Source organism: Martes martes, assembly GCF_963455335.1.
Source record: "Martes martes genome assembly, chromosome: 2".
NCBI classification, from domain to species: Eukaryota; Metazoa; Chordata; class Mammalia; order Carnivora; family Mustelidae; genus Martes; species Martes martes.
In genome coordinates this window covers 202,095,688-202,122,976 of record NC_137889.1, presented here as the reverse complement: position 1 = coordinate 202,122,976, position 27,289 = coordinate 202,095,688, and the positions used below count along the sequence as shown (strand labels likewise).

General features: G+C 44.6%; 1 protein-coding gene across 1 annotated transcript; it reads left to right on the top strand.

The window, feature by feature from the left end:
* Positions 1–419: 419 nt before the first annotated feature.
* Positions 420–21,806, top strand: PAQR3 (progestin and adipoQ receptor family member 3). Its single transcript, XM_080796925.1, has 6 exons — positions 420–740; positions 4,233–4,395; positions 9,020–9,175; positions 11,909–12,106; positions 15,919–16,009; positions 19,036–21,806. Exons 1-6 carry the CDS (start codon positions 556–558, stop codon positions 19,176–19,178), a joined length of 936 nt encoding a protein of 311 aa, XP_080653051.1. The 5' UTR covers positions 420–555; the 3' UTR covers positions 19,179–21,806.
* The last annotated feature ends 5,483 nt before the right edge of the window (positions 21,807–27,289 follow it).

The window sequence follows — 27,289 nt, the reverse complement described above, 5'->3', positions numbered from 1 at the left end:
CTCGGAGAACCGGGTCCGTTCGACGCCGCCCGCGGATTCCCACCAAGCAGCCGGGAAGGAGTGCGCTCTCGCTCTCCGTTTGCTTCCAGCGAGCTGTCGCCTCGTCCCCTGAAGAAAACGCCGCGGCCCTCGTCCGCACGGCCCCGCGCTCTTCCCACCGACGAAGCCAGCGGCGCCTCGGCCCCGCGGCTCTGAAACCTCCGGGACGCCTCCGCGCGCGCATCCGTTCCCGCGTCGCGCCAGCCCCGCCCCCGGCCCTCCGGCCCCGCCCCCGACCCTCCGGCCCCGCCCCAGAGGAGGCCGAGGGGTGGGGCCCGCCGCGGCGTGCTGACGTCAGAGAAGGCTGCGACGCCGCCGGGTCCGCCGCGGCGCTGACGGCGGGGGCCGGCCGGTGTGAACGCGGAGCGGGGCCTGGGCAGCGGCGGGGCCGTAGGACCTCGCGCCGCGTTCCCGGGCTCCGGGGCGGGGGCGGCGGCGGCGGCGGCGAAGCCCCCTCCCCGGGGAGGCGGGGCCCGGACGAGCTCCCCGGAGCGGGGGCGGCGGCGGCAGGGAAGGATGCACCAGAAGCTGCTGAAGAGCGCGCACTACATCGAGCTGGGCAGCTACCAGTACTGGCCGGTCCTGGTGCCCCGCGGCATCCGCCTCTACACCTACGAGCAGATCCCCGTGTCGCTCAAGGACAACCCGTACATCACCGACGGCTACCGGGCCTACCTGCCCTCCAGGCTGTGTATCAAAAGGTACGGGGTCGCCGCCGCCGCGGGGGGCGCGCCGCGGGGGGCGCCGGGAGCCGCGTCCCCACCCGCACCTTTGTCGGGGGTCCCTGCGCCGCCCCGAGCCCGGCGGCCCCCCCCTGCGCCGTCCTTCCCATTCCTTCCCCCACGTCTCCCGTCTCGTTACCGGTCTTCTTCCCCCGCCCGGTGCGTGGCCCACGGAGGACGAGTGGCGGTTAGCTGGGCTTCCGTCGCCAGCGCAGCAGTTTCCCCTGCGGCGCTGCGCCGCTCCCGGAGAGCTTCGCGGCCGGTGCCGCGCTTGCTGCTGCTGGGAGCCCCCCCGCTGACGACGGCCGGGTGGTCCTTGCCCAGTGTACACCCAGGCTTTGTTTATTTTTAGATGAGCCCCGTGGAAATCCCGATGGGTTGGGCCCAATGTGACGTGTGATAGGAAATTATATTAAGATAATAGGACACAGGTCACGGTGCCATGGGCATATGCGTAAAGATGTATATACACACACGTGTGTGTGTGTGTGTGTGTGTATCTAGATAGACGGACAGATGTGTCGGAGAAGCCCTGATTCATTCATTCAGCAGGTACTGGGAGCCCCTCCCAGGTGCCAGACCCTGTACCAGGCCATGCCCAGAACAGCAGATATTGCCCTGTTCTTGTGAAACTACGAAGGTTTGGTCTGAGTGACACACATTAAAGAGTGATTACTCTATTGCATAATAACCGTTGTGAAAAACGCTGTGTAGGAAAAGGACATAGCAGAGAGAAGCTGTCACGGGCACCACCCTCCACGGGAGCACCCTAGAAGCACTTCTAAGAAAGGAATCTCTTTATCATCTAAACCTTTAAAAACTTGTGTCCCCTGAGTGCCTGCATTTTAAAAAAACAAAACCAAAAAATCAGTGTTCTGGTTGTTAGACTAGATTTATGTTAAAACTCACTATATGTACTTAAATATAGAACCCCACTTTAAGGGAATGAAGGAACAGGTATTGGTTAGTTCTAGGATGTGGTAGTCACAGGCTCTGGTGCTGGCATGTGGGCTGTTGAGTTGCTCGGGAAGCAGTCACACACCTGATTCTTGGTCTTCTTTTCAGCAAGGTCCTTCCCCAGATCTTTCTGCCCTGCCTTGAAAGTGTTTTGGGGGGCGCCTGGGTAGCTTGGTGGGTTAAGCCTCTGCCTTTGGCTCAGGTCATGATCTCAGGGTCCTGGGATCGAGTCCCCCATCGGGCTCTCTGCTCAGCAGGGAGCCTGCTTCCCCACTTTCTCTCTCTGCCTGCCTCTCTGCCTTCTTGTGATCTGTCAAATAAATAAGTAAATAAATAAAATCTTTAAAAAAAAAAAGTGTTTTGGACTCATAGTCACAGGTGACATTACATTCCGCCCATCCCTACTCAGTGGATGGCCCACAGGCCTTCACAATTTGAATCCTAAGTACTATTTGCCTCCCCAGTGTCTCCTTTGCATAAGTTATACATGAAATCAGAGCCGGGCCCTGCTATGCAGGTGAAGTTCACAAGGACACAGCGGGTAGTGAATTACCCTAAGTATTCTATTACCCACATAGCAGTAGTCCTCTGGATTCTGATGCTAGTGTCCAAATCTCATGGACTGAGAAGTGGAATATATGTAATGCTCTGATCTTGGGCTGCAGAGTCAAAAAGTCCCCATCTGCCACTTAACCATTTCGGGACCTTGAACAAGGGCTGACCTCTCTGAATCTTACTTTACCCTTTTGTAAAAACGAGGGTAATCACAATTCCTGCTTCAAAAAGTAGTAAGGATTAAGTGAGATTATGTATATAAAATGCTACACAGGGCATGACCCCTAGCAGGCACTCAATTAATGGTGACTTGTTACCACCCTAATTACTGATTTTGAAGCTGAACAGAGAAGCAGAACTTCTCACAGAGTAAGAGTAGATTCTCCACAGGCAACCTTCTTCCAAGTGCTCTTCCCACCAGCTTGGTCTTGGCCAAGTTCAGCTTTTGCCCTCTCTTCTTTTAGCTGTCAGAGTGACCAGGAGAGATTTTGGATGTAAGGAGAGGTTTTGCATGTCACAACTGTTCTGCCAGCCCTCTGTTAGTTGGAAGGAGCGTGCCAAGGTTCTGCCTCTCAGTTGAGTCAATCAGGTCACGCTGAGTTTCACGAAGTGAGAAGTTCTGAGGCAGAGGCAAGAGCAGAGTACTGACCATCGAGCTAGTCCTGTAGTTAACACGTTCCTTCACATCCCTGTGTCTTCACCCCTGCCCCAGTGTAAGTAGTCCTTACACTTGATGCTTGTATAGGATAAAGCCTGAAATTCATGATAAGAGGATTCACTTTATTCTTGGTGATCGTTTGATAGTGTGAGACCCTGTTATGTTTATGGTGTGTAAAAACGGGAAAATGAGAACCATGGTGATTCCTACAAATTCAGTAGGTCAGAGTGATACATTGATGCTTATTAATAAGGAATGTGAACCGGCGAATGTCAAAGACCTTAATTCAAACAAAAAGGTTAGATTTCACAAGAGAAATGCAAAAGAATTTTAAACAATAAATAATCAATTGCGTTCTGTCCAAAGTTAGAGAAACATTTCACAAAATGAAGGAGTTAGAAGGGACTCGCAGCAGCCTCTCATTCCCCTCCATTGTTTTGTATTGAAGAAATGGAAGCCAGAGAAGTTAAGTGACTTATGATCACAGAGCTACTGGTGGTTGAGGGTGAGAGTGGAGGGGCAGTGAGCCTTTTGACTCCTGGTTGCTGTGCTCCAGTCTACACCACCCTGTGCCGCTAGGACTGCTCAGACCAGCTGGGCATTTAGTGAGCAAACGGCACCGATACTCAAAGTAACCTATTATTGGTGAAAAGGAGAAACTCATGCCACCTAGGAACTAGTTTGGTTTCACACAACCACAGCAAAGCTGTTCCAGCACGCCTATCGTAAGAGCCTTTCCCGTGGAACAGTTTGTATTTATTCTGCTTCTCTCGTGTCTGTTTAGCTTTGCATTTGCATTTAATGTGTGCTGAAAAGGTACTTTAAGTTTGTGGCTAACCTTATACTTAGCAGGTTTTCAGAAACCTGCGTTTGAACATGAAAGTATGGTAGCGAACATCCAGTTTTAATCTGCACATTCATTTCTGAAGACACCTAGCATCCGATCTGAGCAAAGTACTCTGCCAGGGACAGTGGTGTCATAAAGACGGATGGTGCCAGCCATCAGGGAGTAGATAGGCTGGAGGATGAGATGGAATTTATACATCAATAACTCAGAGGAGGAAGGAAGTAGTAAATATGATAATAGAGGTGAGCCCCAAAAAAGCTCCAAGACCTCAGGACTGGTGGAGACGTGGAAGAACGTAAACTAAGCGAGAAATCCTTTTACAAAGGCAGAGACACGGTTAAGGGCTTCAAGTGGCGAGTGTTGGATAACTGCCCCCAAAACTGTCCCTAACCTTCTAAATGCTGATGGTGACAAGCCAGTATGAATCTGAGATGCATGTCTGTTTGTTTTCCAGTTTGTTTATTTTATCTAATGAGACAGTAAACATCTGGAGTCATTTGCTGGGTTTTTTCCTCTTCTTTACCCTGGGAATATATGACATGACATCAGTATTACCTTCGGCAAGCGCGTCCAGAGAAGATTTTGTGATTTGTTCTATTTGTCTCTTCTGCTTCCAGGTAAGTCATTTCAGAAACATTGTTACTAGTAAAGAGAGCTTTAGTCAGACAAGCTTGGGCAGGTGATCTTACATCACAGCCGCCACTTGATTTAAAGAGCCCCCAAAATAGCACATAGGTTAGCTTATTCATTTTCATAATACAAGCAGCGAAAGTGTTTTTATGAGAGTATATTTGGGCCGTACTGTTAGAGTATACTTGAAATCCAGTAGATTTTAAAGATTGAGAAAATGCCTTTCCTTTTCTCCTTCCCTTTCTAGAGATTTCTGTTTTAAGACTAATAATGGGATAGGAACCTCTGTACTCTATTTTCTGGCTGAGATAGAACACTAGTTATGCTTAAAACTTTTTTCAGACGATTTCCCATCTTTTTCCTATTTATATGTCTGTGATTTCTGTATTTGTCTTAATTTTATCTTTAAATTTAAGTATATACGTACGTAAATGTATCTGTCTTAATTTGAATGTCTTATTTTGCTGGTAGTGATCTTTTGTATTGCTTTAATGTTCCTTTCCTTTGGTCTTTTTATGCTTGCCTGGTTTCAAATACTTTGTTTCTCCTTTCTACCTTTTGTATTTGTTAGTTCTCTAGCACTTTCAGTTTTCTTCAAGGATTGGTAAAATTCCTTTAAAAGTTATATAGAATAGTTTTAAAAACAATTCTAAAGAAGAAAAATGTGGGCTGAAATCCTGCTGACATTTTTAAAATTAAAAAAAAAAATGCAGAGAGTACAGAAAGCATAAATTGAAAGCTGTCACCCCCTCCCCGCTTCCTGCAAACGCTGGCCAGCACTCCCTGCAGTGAACCTGTGGCTACCGTGCGAAGGTGCTTCTCTACCAGACTTCAGCTGCTCAGATGTTGCTTTCAGGAGACATCATTTAATCTCAGACCATCATTCAACTCAAGTTCAGACTTCGGAGTTAAAAGACTAAGAATACATCGGGAACATCACCCTTCCCCTTTTTTCCTAATTCTAGTTTTTGGAATAATATGTTGAATTTCGTTAAGGGAAAGAATACTCTTGTATCTTTGTTATTATCATTATTTGATTATTTATACTTATAAGTATACTCATTTTGTCCTCATTGCAGCCTAAGCCTCTGTTAGACTCCATCTCTGGTTTTAAAACGGAAGTGAATCAATTTCTTTCTACTTTAATTTTCAGATGTATCTTACAGACTAAGATGCTCTTAATAACCATTAATAAGCAAAGCTGGTTTATACTCTCCTGTTAATTATATGAGTAGGATCTCCTTTGAAAATCCCACATGTTTTCCTCTACCCCCCGGGTCTGCCCTTTATTCCTTCACCATCCAGCCACGACTGACTAAATTAATTCAAGGAAAGCATATTAATCTTCATACTGGCTTAAGAAAACAATGCATTGCAGAACTGAAAAACAAATAATTAGAACTGCCAGTGAAGAAAAACCCAAAATATGTTACAGTGACTTGCTCAGGATTATTCAACAGGACAGTAAAATAGTACAGTGATCTCTGTTACACACTGCAGAAGTTGCTAAAGGCAGCGAGATACTAAAGACAGCTAAGGACAGCAGATTTTCCCAATTGAAAACTGCCATCTCCGTTATTTTTATTTTATTAAATTTATAACTTGTTGACTCAGTTTTCTCAAATTCTTAAGAGTCAGCAGGCAGCATGGTAAACCACAAATTAAGATTGATTTACATTTAGGGGCTCCTGAGCGGCTCAGTCAGTGGAGCGTCCGACCTTTGATTACTGCTCAGGTCATGATCTCCTGGTCTTAGGACCGAGCCCCACGTTGGGCATCTGCACTGCGTGTGGAGCCTGCTTAGGATTCTCTCTCTCTCCCTCTCCTCTCACTTTCCCCTTCTCTCTCACCCCTCGCTCTCTAAAAAAAGGAAAAAAAAATAATTGATTTACATTCAGTTGTAATTTAAAAGACATAACATTTTTTTCTCTTTCACTTCTACCATTTTATATGCTCAGTACCTTCCACGAACCAGAGTGCATCCTGAATAGTAGAATGAAATTTCAGGGACTTTGAACTTTCCCAGAGGTCTTTCTGACTTAGGGAAGAGTAGAATCCAGGAATGCCTTTCCCTAGATTCAGTTCATTTGCATTAAGTTCCATCATGTGCAGCCAGGCACTAAGCTAGGCATTGTGAGTGTAGTGCTGAACAAAACCAGCCTGTCCTAACGATCGAGTCACTTAGGTAGGAGGGCGGAAGGGAGAGTGAGGCAGGGATTTAAGCAGATAAGAGTAGTTTGTGTAAAGGCCCAGAAGCAAGAGACTGCCCAACAGTTTCTGGACTGGTAGGGGTTGGCCTTTGTGGTTGGCTCGTGGGAGAATAGGGAAGGATGAGGCTGGAGGGAGGCAGGAGCCTGAAAGTATTTGAAAAGTGTTTGGTTGTCATGCCAAGGAGGTTAGATGTAGGATGTCACCCTCCAATGATCTCTCTGCCTTGATGGAGTGAGATAGTCCACAGAAGGAAAGTTTCCAGAAACCTTTATTATCTAAATTCAATTTGCCAGATAATTTTTCAGTTTTTTTAAGGAATTCTGATAATAACATGTTTCTTTTAAAATGGATTTCTTTTAATTTTTACAGCAGATACTAAGTATAGGTTTACTTTTTAAAAACTCAGCGCTCTCTGTTAACACTATATATTTTAATTTCCTTTTAAAAAGTGTAACTTTTCTCTTTATTTTCCTTTTCACAATGAAATTAGCCCTGTTGTTTCTTACTATTATTACTATAAAATATACTCACATTGGAATTCAAACAAAACAGTGTATGCAGGAAAGTAAAAGCCCTTGCACTTTGCAGAGGTAGCCATATTTGGCATTTGTGTATGCACAGCTGCCTCCCATCTACCTGCCTACCTATTTCTGAGCTGTGATCATCTCTGCTTGCTTTTTTGTGTCACTCAGCATTGTGACAACGAGATCTTTCCTTGTCAACAATACACACCGTGGTATCCTCTAGACTTAAACGGTGTTTAATCTCAAGGGTAATCTGAGAAAACAGTAACCAAACGTCCAAGAGTTGTGTCTCATTGGGTCAGCGAACCCGGATTTGTGGCTTACTAGCCCAAGCCACAGACTGATGAAGACTTCAGACTGTGGACGAAGAAGTGACGTTGTGGCTAGGTACGTTGTTTTGAGTATTGATATTGGAGCGGTGGGGCCTGATTAGGGTTGTTTAATGACCAGACTATAGACTGGCGAGCTGACCATTTTGCTGCCTGAGCAGCTGCTCACAAAACATCTGTTTGACCCACTTCCCGTCATTCATGCTCCCTATTACTTACCTGGGCCATTTGCTGCACCCCTGCTGTCGCGGGCTTCGTACGCTCTTGTCGTGGCTCTCCAGGGCTCCTCCTGTAACCTCCCATCTCAGCCTTTCTGTACGGCGGCACTGAAAAGCTTCCATAGTATCACACTTTGTCCATAATATTGACATTAAAACTCTGTCATAATTGTGTTATGAGGGGCCACACGACATTCCTTAATGATTCTGTGCCTCTCAACTCCGCTTTTCCCGTGGCCCCTGCAGCACACACGGGGCCGCCCGCATTCGTATGTTTTCTAGACGTATCCTAGATGACCGCGGGAGCCGCCTTTCAGGATCCAGCCCTGGTGGCAGCCCTTCCGTGAAGCTCTTCTCCCCCCCACTCCCCCCGCCAAACAAATGCACACGTACACCCACAAACCCAGGCCCCTCCCTCCTCTGTTTCCTCACTGTGACTTCTTACGTCACCACTTGTTTGTCCACTTGTTTCCTGAGAACCTTTCTGACAGTAGAGGTCTCATCCTTGTATCCCCAGGGCATGACACACAGCAGGTATTTAATGGCTGGAGGACGTTCAGCCTTGGAAACCTTGTCAGTCTTCAGAGCAGCTGCTTGAATCAGGTTAGCTTTGCTCTCAATTTGGCAACGCAAAAAGTCAGCGTAAGTCAGTTAGTTTTTTCTTGGACACAACAAATCTGTGTTTAACTTACATTCCAAAAGTAAACTGTAGACAATGAAATGTCATTGGGACATGGAAAGTCTTAAGCGTAAAAAGCAAAATTGTAGAACAGAATGTATTATGGGATTCCATTTGATTAAAAAGTATATAGCGTGTGTTTGAATGTGTGGACTTGTAGACCATAGGTGTTTGATACATTCGGTGAAGATATCTAGGACACATCACAGATGTTATCAGGAGCTGCGGCTGGGGAGTAGCTAAGTAGGAGGACCTTATGGTTTTACATCATACAATCTGATGTTCTTTGATCTTCTAGTGGGTACTTTTTAAAAAAGAAACTCATTCGTGAGTCCAAATAAGCTTCAATATTTTAAAAACATGGACATTTTATCATTTTCCCACTGCTGTGCTACTTACTTAAAATTTTATGTTATAAAACAGCTACCATTTTAAATTTCTTTATTACTGTTAGCCTCATTTTACCCATGAGGAACCTGAGACCTAGAAAAATGACATGGCTTGCCGTATGGCACAAAGCCAGAATCCAGGTTCAAGTTTGTTTGTCCAGAAAGCCTGGACTTGACCTGACCACTTCCCTGAACGTCACGCATGAGTTGCTCTCATTCCTTTTTGTTTCACGTCGCTAAGATTTGTTTTATTGTCCGTAGGTCTGTATGCTTTGCTCTGTGGGATATCATCTTTTTTCCTGCCATCGATCAGAAAAAACCTGTCGAAGATGGATGGCATTAGATTATGCAGGAATTTCTATTGGAATACTGGGATGCTACGTCTCTGGGGTATTCTATGCATTTTATTGTAATAACGTAAGTAACTTAAAACGTTTTACATTCTACCTTTCCTATAGGTCTTGTGTTTTCTTGCCATGGTTCCTTTGAACTTCTGATTAAACACATAATTAACTTATAGAAGAAATATGAGTCTTATATATGTATAAACTCATTTTTCAGAAGGTCCCTGTGATCTCTAATATCTATGACTAGATCCAAACTCATTTTACTGATTTTCCATTGAAATATATATTTAAAGATTATTTCTGAAAATGGATGTAAACACTAAGTTATTAATGTTTCCTCTAAATCCCTGTAACTACATGATTCCTCAGATGCACATTACGTGTCTTTTATGTTTATAGAGCTGAAGCTAAAGTTAGTGCTTGATAAAATTATGAAGCTGCCTGCTGCTTTCCATTTTCCCTGATCTCTGTGAAAAAAATCAAGGGCTTGTCTGTGAGCGTGTTGACTAAGTTCTTCGTAAGAAATACGTTTTCCTTTCTTTAGTCTTATATTTGGAGGTAAGCGTGGAGACAGACCAGCTGGGTGATGAGTGACTTAAATAGGTGTCTCTTCTGAGTTAGAGATCAACTCTGCTTTTGATTCTGATGTCACAAAAGTTGCTTGTTGCCCTGTGCAAAGCAGCATTTGAAACACTGCTTTCGGATTATGTTGGCCCAGCAAACTGGAATATACTCCTGTCTCATCACCTCATGTCCCCGCCAAGGAGGTAAACAGTCTTCCCCTGGGCCCCGTACCTCTGCAGGCCTCCCATTCCGGAAGCCCTCAACAGCTCTGTTCTCTCTGCTTCCTGCTCGCCTGCGCTTACCCCTTTCTTTTTCTTTTGTCTTTTAGTTCCTTCCCTTTCAGAGCCAGGACAGAGCTGTGCAGGGCCAGTGTACACACTAGGTGCTTGTAGTCCTGTTCGCAAAAGACCGGAGCCTTCCTCCCCACGGGCCCTCACATGTAACAGGTGCTCCAAGCCGTCCTCCCCAGCCTTCGCGTCCTGGAAAGATCAGCTGTAGCGCAGGATTCCTCTGAACTGAGAATTCCTAAGTGGGACCTTTGTCTCTGCACAATCATAGAGATAACTGAGCTAAAGTGTAAAACTAGCAAAGAGAAACATCATAAATTTGGTTTCAAGTAAGAGAATTATTGATTATAGCCACTTAACATACGAGCCATTTGCTTTTTAGGCCTAATTACTTTGGAACATAAGCATTTAATTAAGTATATGTGCAGTTAACCTTGTAAATTGATTCGATTTTAATAGTCAGTTGTTCGTATCTGCTCAGGTTTCACTTACTCATTTTGCAGGAAACCATTTGTATCTTTTAGAAAATTTGGTATAAGCTGGTCAGTAGGAGCTTGTGAGTGCAGTCATGTCGTATTTGAATTGTTTTACTTATTTTAGTCTTTCCCTGAAAGCTGACCTTTTCCCAAATAGACCCGATAATTCAGGAGGTAGTGGGACTAAATCTCTTTTAGAAAAGCTCGGTTTCCAAGAGAAAAGAGAACCACCAGAGCTAATGATCATTTAAAGGAAAATCATTTTCTTGCCTCTGGAGCCTCATCATTTCCGAATACGCAGTTGCTGTAGCAGCTCTTTAGCTCTGTAGGAACTCGGGCTGCTTTGAGGGTGGGATGGGAAACGCCGACCCCTGCATCCGGCGTGTACATGTGGGCGCGGGTGCCCCGGGCGGTTTGAGCGGTTTCTGGAAGCTCACAGCTCGCGGAAGTCCCCGGGGCCCAGCTGAGGCCTCTGCGGCTGCTCGGTTCGGTACCCAGACGCTCCGTGAGCCCCTCGGACGTCAGACACCCCAGAGCGCGCGCTCCTGCCTTCCCGTTCGGCCCCCCCCAACCCCGCACCTGGGTGATCCGCGCGTGGGCTCCGTGGGCAGAGGCCGTGTGCGCGGCCTTTCCTGATGGAGTCGGCCTGGCCGCCCTCTCCTGCCTTCTCACGCGTCCCGCCTGCCGTTCAGCTTTGGGTTTACGTTGAAAAAGCCTCCTGGCGCCGCTGCTCGCGTCTGCGTCTTCCTGGTCGCGCGGGAATCCCAGTCGGTCCCCGCGCACCTCCCAGCCGGCTTCCCGCCGCCCCGTTCTCCTCCACACCGACGTCGGAGTCACCTGGACAGTCGGCGCCAGCGGCGGCCTGTCCTCACCCCGAGAGCCGCTCCTCGCCCGGCGCCGGCCTGTGAAAGCCCCGAGGCCCGGGCCTCACAGTGCCCGGCCTTCGCCTGCCCGCGCCGGGCCCGCTGCCCGCTGCCCGCTGCCCGGGCTGTTCCCTTGCCCCGAGGACCCGCTCCCCGCCCAGTCGCGTGCACTCCTCGGGCGTCGTCGGCTCAGTCGCCTCCTCTGTGGCGCACCCGTGCCCCGGCCGCGGGCCCCACTGCGTTGGCTCCGCGGCTCCGCGCGGGTCGTCCGGCCGCACCGCCTGCCGCTGCCCGCGCCTGCCCGGGTCGCGCGCTCCCCCGCGGGGGGCCTCGCGTCCTGCTCAGCTTTGTCCGCGGGACTTAGGTTGTCCCTGGCGTGTGGCAGGTCCTCGAAAGTGCTTGTGCGACTAAACGGGGCTCCCGCCCGCTCTCCCTGGCATCCTGGGACACCTCGTGGTTGTGGGGGACGCGCGGGGTTTTAAGGAAGGAAGTTAATTGTTTCGAAAGGGACAGAAACCGTGAGTAGGTGGGGAACGTGGAATGGAGAACCCGGGGCGGCTCTTTTCCTTCCCTCGTGCGCGCGACAACGAAAGCTCGGTTTCCCTCCGTGCAGTACTGGCGTCAGGTGTACCTGGTCACGGTGCTCGCCATGATCCTGGCCGTGTTCTTCGCCCAGATCCACCCCAGTTACCTCACGCAGCAGTGGCAGCGGCTGCGCTCTGTCATCTTCTGTTCCGTTTCGGGCTACGGAGTCATCCCTACGCTTCACTGGGTCTGGCTCAACGGAGGCGTCGGGGCTCCCATCGTACAGGTAGGCTGAGCGTCGTCGGTGTTTTTCCTTTTTCTTTTTTTTTTGTCCTTTCACTGTATTCATTTTGGGTAAAGTACTGTAATCAGACCGGGTGGGTGGGTCTCTGTCGTTTGAGAAAATGCTTGTATTTGCATATTAATGCCATCGTGTTCACGTCCTTATAAATTAGCACGCCTTGCAGGAGAGAGAAGTGTAACTGCTGCTTTTCTCCGAGATGTCTTTATGTGCGATGATGTGTTCTTAGTTCTCCTGCTGCTGCCGTCAGGGTATTAATGCCCAAGTGCTTATCCGTGCAGGGGAACTTCTGAGTTTCCAGCTTTGTTAGCTGCGGCAAGGGTAACGCCAGTGAGAACACAAATACGGAACTAGGAGGGACTGATTGATTGATTGATTGATTGATTGAATTGGGGGAGGAAAAGGAGCTGGAAAAGATTCTTCCTTGGACGTGTTGAGTTGGAGGCACCTGTGGGACGTAAAGGTGGAGATGGAATTGGAATTCAGGTCACAGTTGGAGACTGGTGATCAAGATTTGAAAATCGTTACTGTATTGGTAGCTGGAGCCCTGAGAGCATGTCCCACCCACCAAGGACAACGTACGGGCAAGTAAAAGAAGAGCTTTTAGAGTTAGGTGTTACGGGGCGAGTCGTGAGAATGCCTCCATATTCTGGAGAAGGGGATTAGAAATGAGACTTAAGATCTCAGAGATCCACATAAAAAGGCTTTAAGAAAGCACTTGAGACTAAACTTAAGAATTTTTAACATCAGTAAATATGCCAGGAAATCTAGCAGAAGTGATACACACTTTTCTGGAATATGGGGATTTAACTGCAGGTTTTATACAAAAGGATCACATATTTTTGAGAAGACAGAATTAATAGTAGGCTTACATGTGCTTGAATGAAGTTGGCAACAGCATGGTGGAAAGCATTTGGGTATAAAACTAGAAAGAAAGGAGATTCTGTGACCTAGCAAATCGAGCGTTATGACTTGGCCACTTTGTCAGCTGGAGAACAGAGTGATGCTTTCTTCATAACATTAAGAAATTGGGAGAAAGTGAGACAGTGGTGATGAGGAACTTCAGTGATCCTGATACCTGAAAACCTCATTTCTCTGCCAATTTTAACTCCCTGAATATAAGTTAAAGAAAGTACAATGGTGAACTACAACTCTAGATTTAATTCTAACCCGAAGTGAATAACTGGTTATTGACAGAGAAGGGACCGGAATTTGACATGACATAAACACATCCCTTTTAAGCTTATAATGAGAAAGAGAACCAGACCTATTGAGCCAGTAGATTTTTGAGAAATTCAGAAAAATATGGGTGCTTTCCTGGTTTCAGAAATCTTGCAATAGAAGTATGGTTTAGGAAAATAGTGGTTCTGAAAGACAGAAATCTAACGTGATCACAGATCATTCCAGTGAAGAAGCAGAGGGAGACTTTCCGAGAAATTCTCCGATAAGCTGTAATTTTTAAAAGATGGGGAAAGAGAGGGAGACTTAACCAAAGATGAAAAGTTCCAGAAGGGCTTATCCTGGGAAGCAGGGTATGGTTGTGTTCTCATGTTCATTATTCTAAGAATGTAGGATTTCAGGAGGGCCAGGATCATTGTCAACTATGTGTAGAGAGAAGTAATTTGCCTTTATTTCTTAAATGGCTTCTTGTGAATTTACAACCAGAATTAGGATCAATGTGTATCAATTTTAGCTGGCTAATTTTCTTAGGGCAAGGAAAAGTTTTCTAGTTAGAGCTGAGAGAGGGATTGCTTCATATAGTAGTTTCAGGAGGACTACTTATCCAGGTTGGTGAACAGATTTCATGGTTGGGCCAAACTTTTTTTTTTTTTACATTTTATTTACGTATTTATTTATTTATTTGAGAGTGAGAGAGAGAAAGAGCACAAGCAGGGGCAGAGAGAGAGGGAGAAGCAGGTTCTCTGCTGAGCAGGGAGCCTGATGAGGAGCTCGGTCCTAGGACCCTGGGATCATGACCTGAGCCGAAGGCAGATGCTTAACTGAATGAATCACCCAGGTGCCCCCAACACTCTTGTGTCTTTTCTAACCACAAGTCCCTGATCTTCAGTTTTGGAGGGTTTTGGTTTTTTTTTTAAGATTTTATTTATTTATTTGACAGAGATCACAAGTAGGCAGAGAGAGGAAAGGAAGCAGGCTCCCCGCCAAGCAGAGAGCCCGATGTGGGGCTCGATCCCAGGACCCTGAGATCATGAACTGAGCTGAAGGCAGAGGCTTAACCCACTGAGCCACCCAGGCGCCCCTGATCTTCAGTTTTTGCTTGTTCAGCTGCTAACTCCAGTCCCCATGCACTCCACCCGCGCACCTCTAGTTGGGGTGTCCTTAGGACCTTCAGCCGTGGTAAAGTTCTGGCTCCCTTAGTTCCCTCACTGTTAGCGCACTCCGCTCCACTTCTGCGGGCCATTTCCTACAGGGAGGAAGAAGGAGAGGGAGAGAATCGCAAGTAGACTCTGCGCTGAGCAGGGAGCCCCACAGGAGCTCAGTCCCACAACCCTGAGACCATGACTGGAGCCAAAACCAAGAGTCAGACACTTCACGGACGAAGCCAGCCCGGCGCCCGTTTCCTACAGTAGTGAGAACAAGACTTCCATAATTGGAGCCTGCCTACAATTAAGATTTAACAAGGTTAAAAGCTTCTGCAAAGGAAACAGTCAATAAAACAAAGAGGCAACCCATGGAATGGGAGAAGATATTTGCAAATGACTACAGACAAAAGGTTGATATCCAGGATCTATAACGAACTTCTCAAACTCAACACACACAAAACAGATAATCATGTCAAAAAAATGGGCAGAAGATATGAACAGACACTTCTCCAATGAAGACATACAAATGGCCATCAGACACATGAAAACATGTTCATCATCACTAGCCATTAGGGATATTCAAATTAAAACCACATTGAGATACCACCTTCCACCAGTTAGAATGGCCAAAATTAACAAGACAGTAAACAACGTGTGTTGGAGAGGAAGTGGAGAAAGGGGAACCCTCTTACACTGTTGGTGGGAATGCAAGTTGGTGCAGCCACTTTGGAAAACAGTGTGGAGATTCCTTAAGAAGGTAAAAATAGAGTTTCCCTATGACCCTGCAATTGCACTACTGAGTATTTACCCCAAAGATACAGATGGAGTGAAAAGAAGGGCCATCTGTACCCCAATGTTTATAGCAGCAATGGCCACGGTCGCCAAACTGTGGAAAGAACCAAGATGCCCTTCAACGGATGAATGGATAAGGAAGATGTGGTCCATATACACTATGGAGTATGATGCCTCCATCAGAAAGGACAAATACCCAACTTTTGTATCAACATGGACGGGACCGGAAGAGATTATGTTGAGTGAAATAAGTCAAGCAGAGAGAGTCAATTATCATGTGGTTTCACTTATTTGTGGAGCATAACAAATAACATGGAGGACATGGGGAGATGGAGAGGAGAAGGGAGTTGAGGGAAATTGGAAGGGGAGGGGAACCATGAGAGACTATGGACTCTGAAAAACAACCTGAGGGTTTTGAAGGGGCGGGGGGTGGGAGGTTGGGGGAACCAGGTGGTGGGTATTACGGAGGGCACGTATTGCATGGAGCACTGGGTGTGGTGCATAAACAATGAATTCTGTTACGCTGAAAAGAAATTTTTTAAAAAAATGGTTAAAAAAAAAAAAGATTTAACAAGGTTAAACTCCACCTATGACTTCTACCTAATCTGTGAATTAGATTCCTAATAACTGAGGAATTCAGTCACAGGAAAAAGATCTGTGAAAAAATGTTTTGCTTTTCAGGACTTTGCACCCCGTGTAATTGTGATGTATGTGATCGCTCTTCTGGCTTTCCTGTTCTACATCTCCAAAGTTCCAGAGCGGTACTTTCCAGGTAAGTATCACTTTCATAGTGATCTCACGACTTTTTTCTACACTTGATCTTAGCCAAAAGGCCGAGAAGCGATTCACGACTTTTTTTAAATATATGGTAGAAGGATACGCTTGAGTATCAAAAGTTAGATTTTTTTCAGTATTGCTGGTTACAGAATAGCTCTCCTATTGTCAAATGTTATCTAAAAGCTTAACTTCCAAAGGACTTCCACCAACTCGAGTGCAGTAGATGAGCTCACCAGCATTTCCTGATTATGAGCTAGTGACAGAGCTGGGAGTCTTCTGACTCCCAAACTCTGCCTTTTTTGTGGAATACTAATTATCAGTTACCATTGACTTCTTTATAAACCAACTCATCTTAAAAAATAATTTGTGTATGTAGAGATCCGCAAAACCAGAAGTAAGAAAAGAGAGGAAAATACAACAACGAGAAGCCGGGGCTAGGATCACTTCACCGTGTATCCATCCTGAGGTTCTAAAAGTAGACAAAGGCCGCCAGGCTGCCTTTCAGCTTCCTAATACCCAGTGCTAAAGAGAGACTAACCTAAGTTAAGGGTCTTCACGTCTGCAAGATTTACACAAGCTAGGACCTCAATAGAAGCACAGATTTCCCTGATTCTTCAGAAAAAAACCCACCTTTGATAGAAGATAACCAAAAGGACACTGGGTAGAGTGAATAATGTTGTCCAAAATCTGTATTCACTTGTTTAGGAACTTAAGTCTGCAGTCAGACTGCTGGGCTTCAAATCCACATCACCCTCTTGCTCGCTGCATGAGCTAAAGAAGTTACTCGTGCTTTTTCGGGTCATTTCCTCATCTGAGCCTGGAGATCACACTTTCTTTCATGGTGTTATTGTGAGGATTACGTGAGAAAGTGCACATGAACCATTTAGCAGGGTTCCTCACGAGTAGTGAGCACTCAGTACAAGTCAGCAGGTATTGTGATGGTCCTTCCTCGACCTCAGTCCCGGAAGTGGAGGATGCGGTTGGGTAAGGGGCAGCGTGATGGAAGTCTAGTGATCTTTGGCTTGAGTCAAGAGATCAGATCAGAGTGCGTAGAGCAGTGATTTTTTGGTGTGAGGAGCTAGAGGTAGGACAGTGTTCACTTTCAAACTGCAGACTTGTCCCGCCTTCCTGGGTTAAGAATGTCTTCCACAGTGAATTGAAGATAGGATTATGCTACTCATAACGCATGTTGGGAAGAAAAAGGATGAGAAGCCCTGATCTAGAGAATGTGTAGATCACAGGCATTCTTCTGTGCACTTGATTGTCACCGGTGAGTTTTAAATAAGAGTAAGAAGAACCTGAGAGTAAACACTAGGATTCAAGAGCATCACTGGGACAGGACCCTACATTGAAGACCAGCCCTCCTGCAGGGAGAGCCACAAGTTTCCTCAGGAAACGGTTCTAGCAAAATACATTTTTATAGCACTTTATTAATAAATTCTTTTTTTTTTTTTTAAGATTTTTTTATTTATTTACTTGACAGAGATCACAAGCAGGCAGAGAGGCAGGCAGAGAGAGAGGAGGAAGCAGGCTCCCCGCTGAGCAGAGAGCCCAATGCGGGGCTCGATCCCAGGACCCTGGGATCATGACCTGAGCCGAAGGCAGAGGCTTTAACCCACTGAGCCACCCAGGCGCCCCTAATAATTCTTTTATTACTTATTTTTTCATGACAAGTACATGTAGAAAACTGAACCATGACATTTTTCTACATTACGTAATTTTGGCCATAGTATTTTTATGTCAGAAGTTCTTTATGCCAGACCTTTCATACCGGAAGTTTCTAGTTGTCTAACATAGGATCCCTGTAAAAGGTCAAATGTTACGTAACTTAACATTTCTACCAGATGAGCTTGACATAAACTGTGCCCCCATGTTGCTGAGTGTGTGGCGGAGTGGCACGGCGGGAGCAGCGGGCACCCGGAGACCATACGAGATGAAAACTTCACGGAAAAAAGTGATAGGCTCAGATGCTCTTGAATGAGTGGCTTAGAAACCGCGTCTCCCCAGTCCCCATTTATGACCTGGCTGTACAGAGAACCGTGCAGTGGTGAGAATGGTGGCTGACTACTATGAAATCAACAGATTGACACCGAAGAACTTACCTTCGGCTCAGTTACATTTTTACAAATGTAGAAACAGCACAGTGGTATCTGACAGGGCCCAAGGATCCCCAAAGGTGTCCATGAACACAATTAAATATATCTACGATACTTACCTGACAATGTGATCAGTTTTCTTTGTAATCCTCTGTGTCTTGTGCTTTTTTGAAAATGAGTCTGTGGGTTTCACTAGACTGTCACAGTACACCATGGCACCAAAAAACGGCTAGGAAGCCCTACAGAAAAGAGTGTGTGGACTTACACTTTAAAATCTACGCACTGTACTGTTTCTCTTGGTAAGAAGAGACAGGGATGGTGACTGGAGAATATTTACATGACATGACCACAGAAGCACCATGAGTAAGGAAAAGAGATTTACATCTAAATTTCTACAGCTCTGGATTTCATTTATTTTGTTCTTTTTCAAGAGGCTTCCCACATGTTAATTATCTAATCTCCTTAGAATTTAAGCACAAAGAGAAATAGTTCTAAGTTGTGTGTGTGTGTGTGTGTATATATATATTTTTTTTAACTAATCAACCTCAGTAACGATGAAGCCATACTAATTACATTTTGTGGATTAGTCCATGACACATAAATCCAGATAAGTAAGACATGAGACAGGGGAGACGAAAGATCAGATTTCTGAAGTTAACCAAATTAGTTTGGAAGACACATTTGGAATAATATTTCCAGAATTCACCCATGTCCTTAAAGTAGACCCAAATATGAATTCATCCTTTTTAAAAAAAAAAAAACCTCTGCGTTTGAATGAATCTTCTGTCAGTCTCCAGGTGCTCTGACGCTGTCAAAATCTTTTTGCTGCGAAGCCGTATTTCCAAGTCCAGAGATAAAAATATATTCGTATTTTAATATCCAAATATTACAGTCAATATTTTTGTCTCTCTGCCTTCCCTTCCAGGACAACTAAACTACCTCGGATCAAGCCACCAGATATGGCACGTCCTTGCAGTAGTGATGTTATATTGGTGGCACCAGTCTACAGTGTACGTCATGCAGTACAGACACAGCAAGCCATGCCCGGACTATGTTTCACATTTGTGAATGCAGGAATGGCCGCCTGCTGTATACAGTTGGTAAGCAATATGTCACGGGGAGTTGTCTACCCCACTGTTTCTAAGAGTCACATTAGTTTTTCCTCTATCCTCCTATTTAATATATCATGAGTAATACTTTATAAAAATGGAAAAATATACTTGGGAATCTGTAATAATAACTGCTTTCCGGCCCTTAAAACTACTAAATTGCTGCTTGTACAGAAAGTGAAAATTAGTTGACAATTACAAGAAACATCTGAACAACAATGAACGTGAAACCAGTGTAGAAATAGCATCAGTTTTACTTAACACCAGCTTCATTTCCTTAGGAAGGGCTTCACCTCCGTTATAAAACGGAGTCATCCTGTGTGATTCCTTTAACAGAAGATACAGTAGCGGATCCAGTCGAAGTGCCTCCTTAAGGCCAGGGTTGCCGTAGCCTGTGCTTAGCACAGCCGGGAGCACGGTCTGAGGCATGACTCGCCTTTAAATACACGTTTGTGAGAAACTGACACTTAAGGTATGATTTCCTTTAGCTGTAGGCTCCCTTCTCCTTAGGAACGTTGGATTTGTTAGTTTGCTAGAACAAAAACTTTCAACCTTCCCTCCTCTGAGTTGAGAGAGGCATTAAGAGGAATAGAACTTGCATCGTCTTTTCCCATCCGGTAAGAATCACATTAAAAACTGACGATATGATCAGCAACAAATTCTGTGGTCTAATGACCAAGGCTTTTCAGCTTTTTTTTCAAGCTTTTTAATTTCAAGGACTATTACTAAGTTCCATATAATAACGGCACTCTTGCCGGTGGATTACAGATTTTTGGTTCCAAAATTCCTGTAGCAAAATAGAGTTTCGCCTCTCGGAATTTGCAGTCCTACTATACTTCTTGATGGGTGGGGGTTCCCAGTTATATGGGTGCTACTTTCAAGGCCACAGAGTCCAGATGGCCCAGGGTTGACCCTGAAATGAACCTTAAGCCTTAGAACAAAGTCATGTAGATGCCCCAGTTGATGACAGGATTATTCCCCCGCACTCTGGTCTTGCCCTGTGTCCGCGCGTGCGAGCATTTTACCAACAGCTCAGAATATTGGTAAACACGATCTCATACTTGGGCCTGAAGCATTTATTTATCTTTATTGTATACGCCTAAGAAATAGATCTCACCGCCCCAGCCTACAATGCTCTTCTCGTTCTTTGGTCTTTTCATGTGTGTAAATTAGATCCCTTTGGACGCATTCACAAAAACATGTTCATCGGGATATAAAATATTATCCAGATTTCTTAATGGGTTCACATGAGCTGGTTTAAATACTGGTGTAGCTTCAGAGCACCAGAATTAGTGTTGATTGAGGGTGAAGCTTACTTCCACATTGCCATTTCTGTATCTCATATTAGGGATGTTACTTTAATGTGCCTCAGTTTATACATCTGTAAAATTTTGGTTTCTTTTCGGTATAGTGTTTTTGGAGTATAAATTCCCCATGCTAGCATCTCAGCACGGAGAATCTTCCCAGTAGGCTAAGGGCGCTGTATTGTACCATTATGATGATGAACACACTACTTTGAAAATGGCTACTTTGCCTCATAAGGCCACAAATTTGATTCATGTGCTGAGTGATAAAAAGACTTTGCTGTAATGATAATAGGATGTATCTTCCCCAAAACAATGCTTAGGGGTCTAACGTGGTATTGTTGATTTTAAATAAGATATTTTGTCATTTTGGCCCAATAAAATACACTGAGAATAGTTACAATTAATTTAAAAATAGAAAAGTCTAGTTATTTTAGGCCTGGTACCATTTTTACTATAAAAACTTCTCAAAATAGAAGCATTGAACTTTAAGTTCTATTTTCTCTAAATTTTTTAAAAACATTCCTGGTTTTTTGTTAGAGTGTATGAATTATCTAATACTTGCCATCCTAATTAATGGATTAAAAGGGCATACTGTGTTTGTTTGTTTGTTGTTTTTTTTTTTTTTTTTTAATTTAAAAGGCATACAAGTCTGACTGTAGGGAGAATTCTACCATGGGAACATTTCATCTTTTTATGAAAATGTTAAATATTGTCAGAAACCTATCCTGTCTCGTTTTCATCTTTACTATGAAATATTTTATTATAAAGTAGGGAATGAATGGATGAATGTGGATTGCTGTCAACTATAAACACTTCTGTATGTCAGCATTTACTGACCACCTACTGTGTGCATACCACTACTGGCAAAATTTGTAAGACATTGTTAACATGAGAGAATATTTAAAAATTGCCTACAAATCTGAGCCTTGTAATATTATATATTTAAGTTATTTTTGTTTTTATAGATTTATTAAAATAAGATTAAAAGTACACTATTCAGCTACCATACTAAAAAAACTGGTTTTAATTTTACAGGGTGTAAACTAGAAAAAGCTCTTTACCTACAGACTTTACACGTGCATTTTAAAACTATCCGTGGTGGTTTTAAACGGTCTATTGTGATTTATAAGGTTGTAGCTAACTCATTGGAGCCAATTATCTTTCTATATAAAGCCATTTTCAAAAGATAGTGCTTGTCTTTTTCGTTATGACACGGAGTGCAATTCAGTAAGCTGCATGGCAAATATGTGTGATGTAAATAAACTGGTTTACTAAATGTATTACGTGCTGCTTGTCATTCTTTATAATACATAACAGCTTCGAAATCATACTTTAGAATCAGGAATGGAGACTCAGGGAATCTCCGTCCGATCCGTTGGCATCCTGCCCGGACAGAGTAACCGATTTGAAGATTGTGACCGACTGGCATAAAGCTGTGCAACCATTCGGCAGGTACCTCCCTAGAGCTATCCTTTGCCCTGTGGTCAAGGTCAAAGGGCAAAGCCTGCACTTCTGGGTTCCTGCCGGCTGCTGGGCTGAGTGGATGTGTATCCACCCGAAGTCGTCATTCCGGGTGGTCCCAACCCTGCCAAAGTGCGTGAAGAAAGAGCTCAGCTGTTCAGGGAGGGACGGAGTGTCTTTTTCCCAGCATCATCACAGTTACTGTGTGTCCTCAGAAGAGGTGCAGAGGCCGTTGGTACCGATGTCCCCGGAAATTCCGTGTATGTCCTGAGTAGGGAGTGAGGGAGTGACCCAAAACCGAAACTACCTTTAAGGAAACACTTTCACAAGGGACAGGTGACAGCAGTAGATAGGGGTTCTCTAGTGGAAAGTGGCAACTCTCGCCTTAGAGGGTAGGAATGGCAGCCACCAAAGCCCTCGCCCAGCTGCGAAGTCTGGGATCAGAAACTCTGTCCGGAACGTGCGTGTAAGCGCAGCCGTGCCGGCCGGCTGTTTTGCGGAGGCCAGCTGGTTTTTAAATGTGCAGCGTAAAACTCCGCTCTGAGAGTAACTAACGACATCTTACCGATGATGCCCGAGCTGGCATCGTTTACATCCTTTATATCATTTATAACCTTAAAAGGGGATATAAATAGCTCTAATCACGGGATATGTTTTTCTCTAAAGAAGTTAACCACAACTCACCTTGAACAGTGGTGCATTCCACACTTTGTACCATTTACTAAAAACACAGGGCTCTTACTCTTCCGTGTAACTTTAGACGTTACTAAGTCAAAAAAAGAAAAAAAGTTCATAACAAGACGAATCTTAACACAAGCCAGCCGTCTAAAGCCCCCCATTTGTGAAATACTACCTAAGATGATGTGGTCTTGACGCCAGACATAGCCCCCACCAGCACCGGTCCAATAAACAGGTTTTCTCTTTAACATCCCAAAGCCTCTTTTCTGACATAATCAAGGATTACAGTATTTTATTTAACCAAGTATTTTTTAAGTTATATATGTTACCAGATTTTAAGAAGCTTAAATAAATTAGACACAATGCAAAAACAATGCCGGACGTTCACAAGGTGCTTGAGAGGCAGGCTTTGCCTAGACCTTCGTCATTGTGATAATCCGTTATTGTAGTTCCCGAACAGATTGTGCTATGCAGTAGTTTTGCTGCAAGAATGCTAGGTCACAGTGTTTTCCTACTTAAGTCCTACGCTGTGAGCTTTACCCTAAGAACAGAAATCTAATCCTGTTCATTTTTCTGTTCCACTAGTTGGAGCATAATAGGCGCTTTCATGTCTGTAGTGTGAATAAAAGAGCTGAATCAAAGTCTACATCCAAAACATTTAAGACAAATAATGAAAAACTCCACAGTCACTAATTACAAAGAATATGCAATCCATTTGGGATTTATTGCATTTAAAGAAAGCAGATTATTAAAACAGTAGGTATGATAAATACAGTAAGAAAATAATTTTAAATTTCAAACAAAACAAAGTGAGGGACAGAATTCAGTCAATGATAAGCAATGTAAAGGCAATAAAGTAGTAAAATCAGTTAGTGCTTAATTAGATGTAGAAAGAAAAAAAAAATCAACTGATTCTATCTCATAAACAGTTTCCCAGCTAGATTTGAGGACTGAAGTTACTTTAGAAATATAATAAACATGTAAATCAGGTTTATTAAAAGTTAAAGTTATTTGCTTAGTGGTACATAAAAGGCTTCAGAAAATTCAAGTTTAACAAAAAATGGAAGTGTAATCAAAGAAAGTGCACTTAAAGCTGTTTGCCAGCAATTTAAAAAGTAGCTTCCTACTACTATACTGCTTACTATTAGATGACCTTTCAATCACAAAAAGAGAGTAGTAATAAAAACAATTTTCAAAGTAGCACAATTTTTAAATAAAAATAACCCCAAATGACAACCCATTGCATTTTCATCTACCTCATTCTTTTAGTGGCTTTTGTAAAACCTCCCTAGGAGTGAATGTTCTTTTAGTAAATGATTGTGGTTGCAATTCCATTTAAAATTAAAAATTCACATTAACTCCACAGTAGAGAGATGTGACATCTGCATGCATGTGTGTGTTTATATATTTCCCTCAATATATAAACACCCTGGTGCATAAAAGTTTTCAAACATAATTTTTATTCTCACAGTAGATATGTCATCTCATTGTCACAGTAGATCTGTCAGCTCAGTATCAGACCTAACAATGATGAGTGAGTTTGCTAAAAGGAAGAAAAAGTTTACTGCATATTCTACACATATTAAAACAAATGTACCAAACTCCTCAGAACTAGTGATACTAATACATGTGTGTACCTTCTGGCAATGCTTATATGAAGTACCAAAACTTGAAGCAAGCAGAAAACGGCTCTGCCTGATGAACATCAGAGCGGAGGAGGGGTTCCACCTGACTCTTCTCCACCAGCCGGAGGAGGACAAGAATCTATCACCGTTAAAACAACAAACAGGTGGGATCAGAAGGTGTTATCTGTCTACAATTCCAAATAAGGTCGTAACTGCGCCCAAATACATATGCAGGGAGGGCGTGGGTCTTCTGAATTTCCCAATCGATACTTCTGAATAGTCAACTTTTCATCCGGCCTAAAACCTTTCTTCCTCTACCTAATACATACACCAAGCAACTTTCATGTCTCAGCAGATACATTCTTCAGTGCCATAAAAGCTGATCTTTTAAACACCGTTGTGCTGAAGTGACATTTAAAAAGTTAACTGAATGGCCCACAACGATTATTCAAAATCAACAAGCATTATTAAAGCTGTTAGGACAGAAATAACTTTGGCCTCAGATTTTTGCTAGTTTCATAATATACTTCCCTTAGTGATGTTCAAGTATTACAGGTTGTTAGGACTACGTACAAAAGCACAGAGGACACCTGATTAATAACAGGAAAAATAATTTCAACTTTCCTTCCTTAAACGAGAATTGGGCCATCCCATAACAGTACCAAACGTTTACTGAAAGCTGTGTCCCAAGTATGGGTTAGGCTCTTTCCCACGCCTTGGGAGCTCCAAACTCCTAACTCTCATAAGGGAATTACCTGGGCATTGCTTGAGTGGCCTACATCCTAACAATAGTGGGAGGAGATAATGAAAAATGGAAAGCAACCCAAATCCTATACTCCTTGGAAAATGCCTTTACGTCAGCACACAGGAATCTCCCTATTTCTATCCTGTTAGGTCACCTGTTGAATCCTAATATTTCCTCTGAGCTATAATCTCAAAAGAGGAAAGTCACTGGGCTGTGATATAAGAAACATAAGGATGGAAATATTTTAAACCATGTCAAAACTGTTTCCTTAGAATCCATCCAACTTTATAAGCCCGAAGCATCTACATCAGTGTCTAAATCACTTAAAATTGTTCAGTGTATTGAAAAGCAAGTGTAAGTAAGGCCTTGGTATCAGACACAATCTAAGTATTTCATGTTTACATCCCAAGGAGACCACATTAATTCATCTACTACCTCTTTTAAATTAAGAAACGCATGAGGTCTAGCAGAGACCAAGGCCAAAGACTAAAATAGTCAACATACGGTGTACACATCAACCAACAAATTTTCATTAAAAAAAAAAAAAATCCGTTTGATACAAACCTACTATATATAGTTCATGAATTTACGAAATGAAAGGAAAGTATCACTTGAGTCTACCTTGTAAAGTTCTGAAAAACATCTACTTGAGCATTTGCATTAGCAGTATTAATCAACCTGAGATCGGGGGGAAAAAGGTGCAAACATAGTATTTGCCTTTGGCACAAGGACAAGTAATTGGTGCAGTCGGGGCTCTAAAAATACGATTCTTAAGCAGTAACACAATGCTTGGTCTGCCTCTGCTACACTGTGATTCACATATTGCTTCCCTATTTAACGACAAATTTATATCTGATTTAAAACGTCAAAGAAAAAAAACAATAAACATGAATATATCGTTTAGTCACATATACTTTGCTTCTTTCCAAGTTTAGAACTGTGAAAACAGGCAAACAGCTCATCCCATCTGGGGCACTATAATTAAGAGATTCTAATAAGATTACTCATAAAATAGACTTTAATTGGGTTCAAAGAAAGTTCGTTTAAGGTATAGCAATCAAGAAGAGTGCCAGTTAATTAGAGTTTCCACCCCTTTTTGTAAATAGCTTTAACAGTTCTAGAAACTTCTAAATGTTGATAGGGAAGGACAGTTAATCATAACTTAAAATAGCCGGAGACACAGGAAGCACAGATACTGGATTCACATTAATTCATATAGTAATTTCTATCTTATTAAACAATTTCTACAAAATCTCAAGTTTCTAATTAGGATTTGGGGTGTAAAAAAAAGGCAATTTGGTAGCTGGGTTCTCTGGTCACCGGAGACGGACGCGTCAGCCCGCAGAAGTGAGAGGCTCGCGCCTCGCCCGCGCACCCCGTGGCGCCGCCCGCGTCCGCTGGGGCAGGGCGGAGGTACCGGCGGCGGGACGCGGGGTCCCGCCCGTAAGGCTTCGTGGGTTCCGCTGGTCCGCGCACCGCGGGAAAACCACTCCCCGCCCGAACCTAGCCGGGGAGCCGCTGCTCGTGACTCGGGGACATCCCGGGAAGGTGGTAATTCGGTGAAGTCCATTACTCGATGCAACACGATTTTAGGTTGCAAACGGCTCAACAACTCGGGGTTTCGGCTACATGTGGTTTTCCTGGAGCAGTTTCCCTACAACCCTGTCCTCACTGCCCGTTTTTCCAACAATCTGCTTTATTCCGGGCACGACGGTCACACTGGGAGCAGGAAGCCTTTCGGGAACCAGAGTGTCGCCGAAGGTCCCGGTCTCTCCTCTGGACCCCGTGAGCGCCCCGTGTCCCCCGGTCTTGTCGGGGACGCCCGCGGGGTGCTCCGTCCTAATGGCACTTGTTTCGGAAAATGCGACCGTCCGAGGCGCCACAGTCCGTCGCTCTGGCTCGGCGACGCCGGGGACGGCGCGAGGACCGGCACCTCCGCTCCCCGCAGACGGGAACCCGGCGCTTCTCCAGGAGAACCGGGGTCTGCACCGCGTGCGGCGGGGAGAGGCCGAAAGCTCCGCGAGCGCAGCCGGTGCTCGGACCGACGCGCCCGGCCTTCACGGCCGCATCGTGCCAGGAGCCCGGAGCGCGCGCACCCAGGGACGCGGCCCTCGGAGACGAGGGACTGTCCAGGCCCGCCCCGGGGCGATCCGGCTGCAGAGGTGGCCCGCGCCGGCCCTGCATGCCGGGGACCCCGTGCGGGCGCCGGGACAGCCGGCGCGCCCCTGCCCTGCGCGGAGCCTTCCTCTCTCCG

What these genes read in the sequence shown, in the direction of transcription:
- PAQR3 (XM_080796925.1), top strand. Translation starts at nt 556, where the DNA reads ATGCACCAGAAGCTGCTGAAGAGCGCGCACTACATCGAGCTGGGCAGC. An exon ending in TTTGTCTCTTCTGCTTCCAG is followed by an intron (nt 4,396 to 9,019) that starts GTAAGTCATTTC and finishes TATTGTCCGTAG; the next exon opens with GTCTGTATGCTTTGCTCTGT. An exon ending in TCGGGGCTCCCATCGTACAG is followed by an intron (nt 12,107 to 15,918) that starts GTAGGCTGAGCG and finishes TTTGCTTTTCAG; the next exon opens with GACTTTGCACCCCGTGTAAT.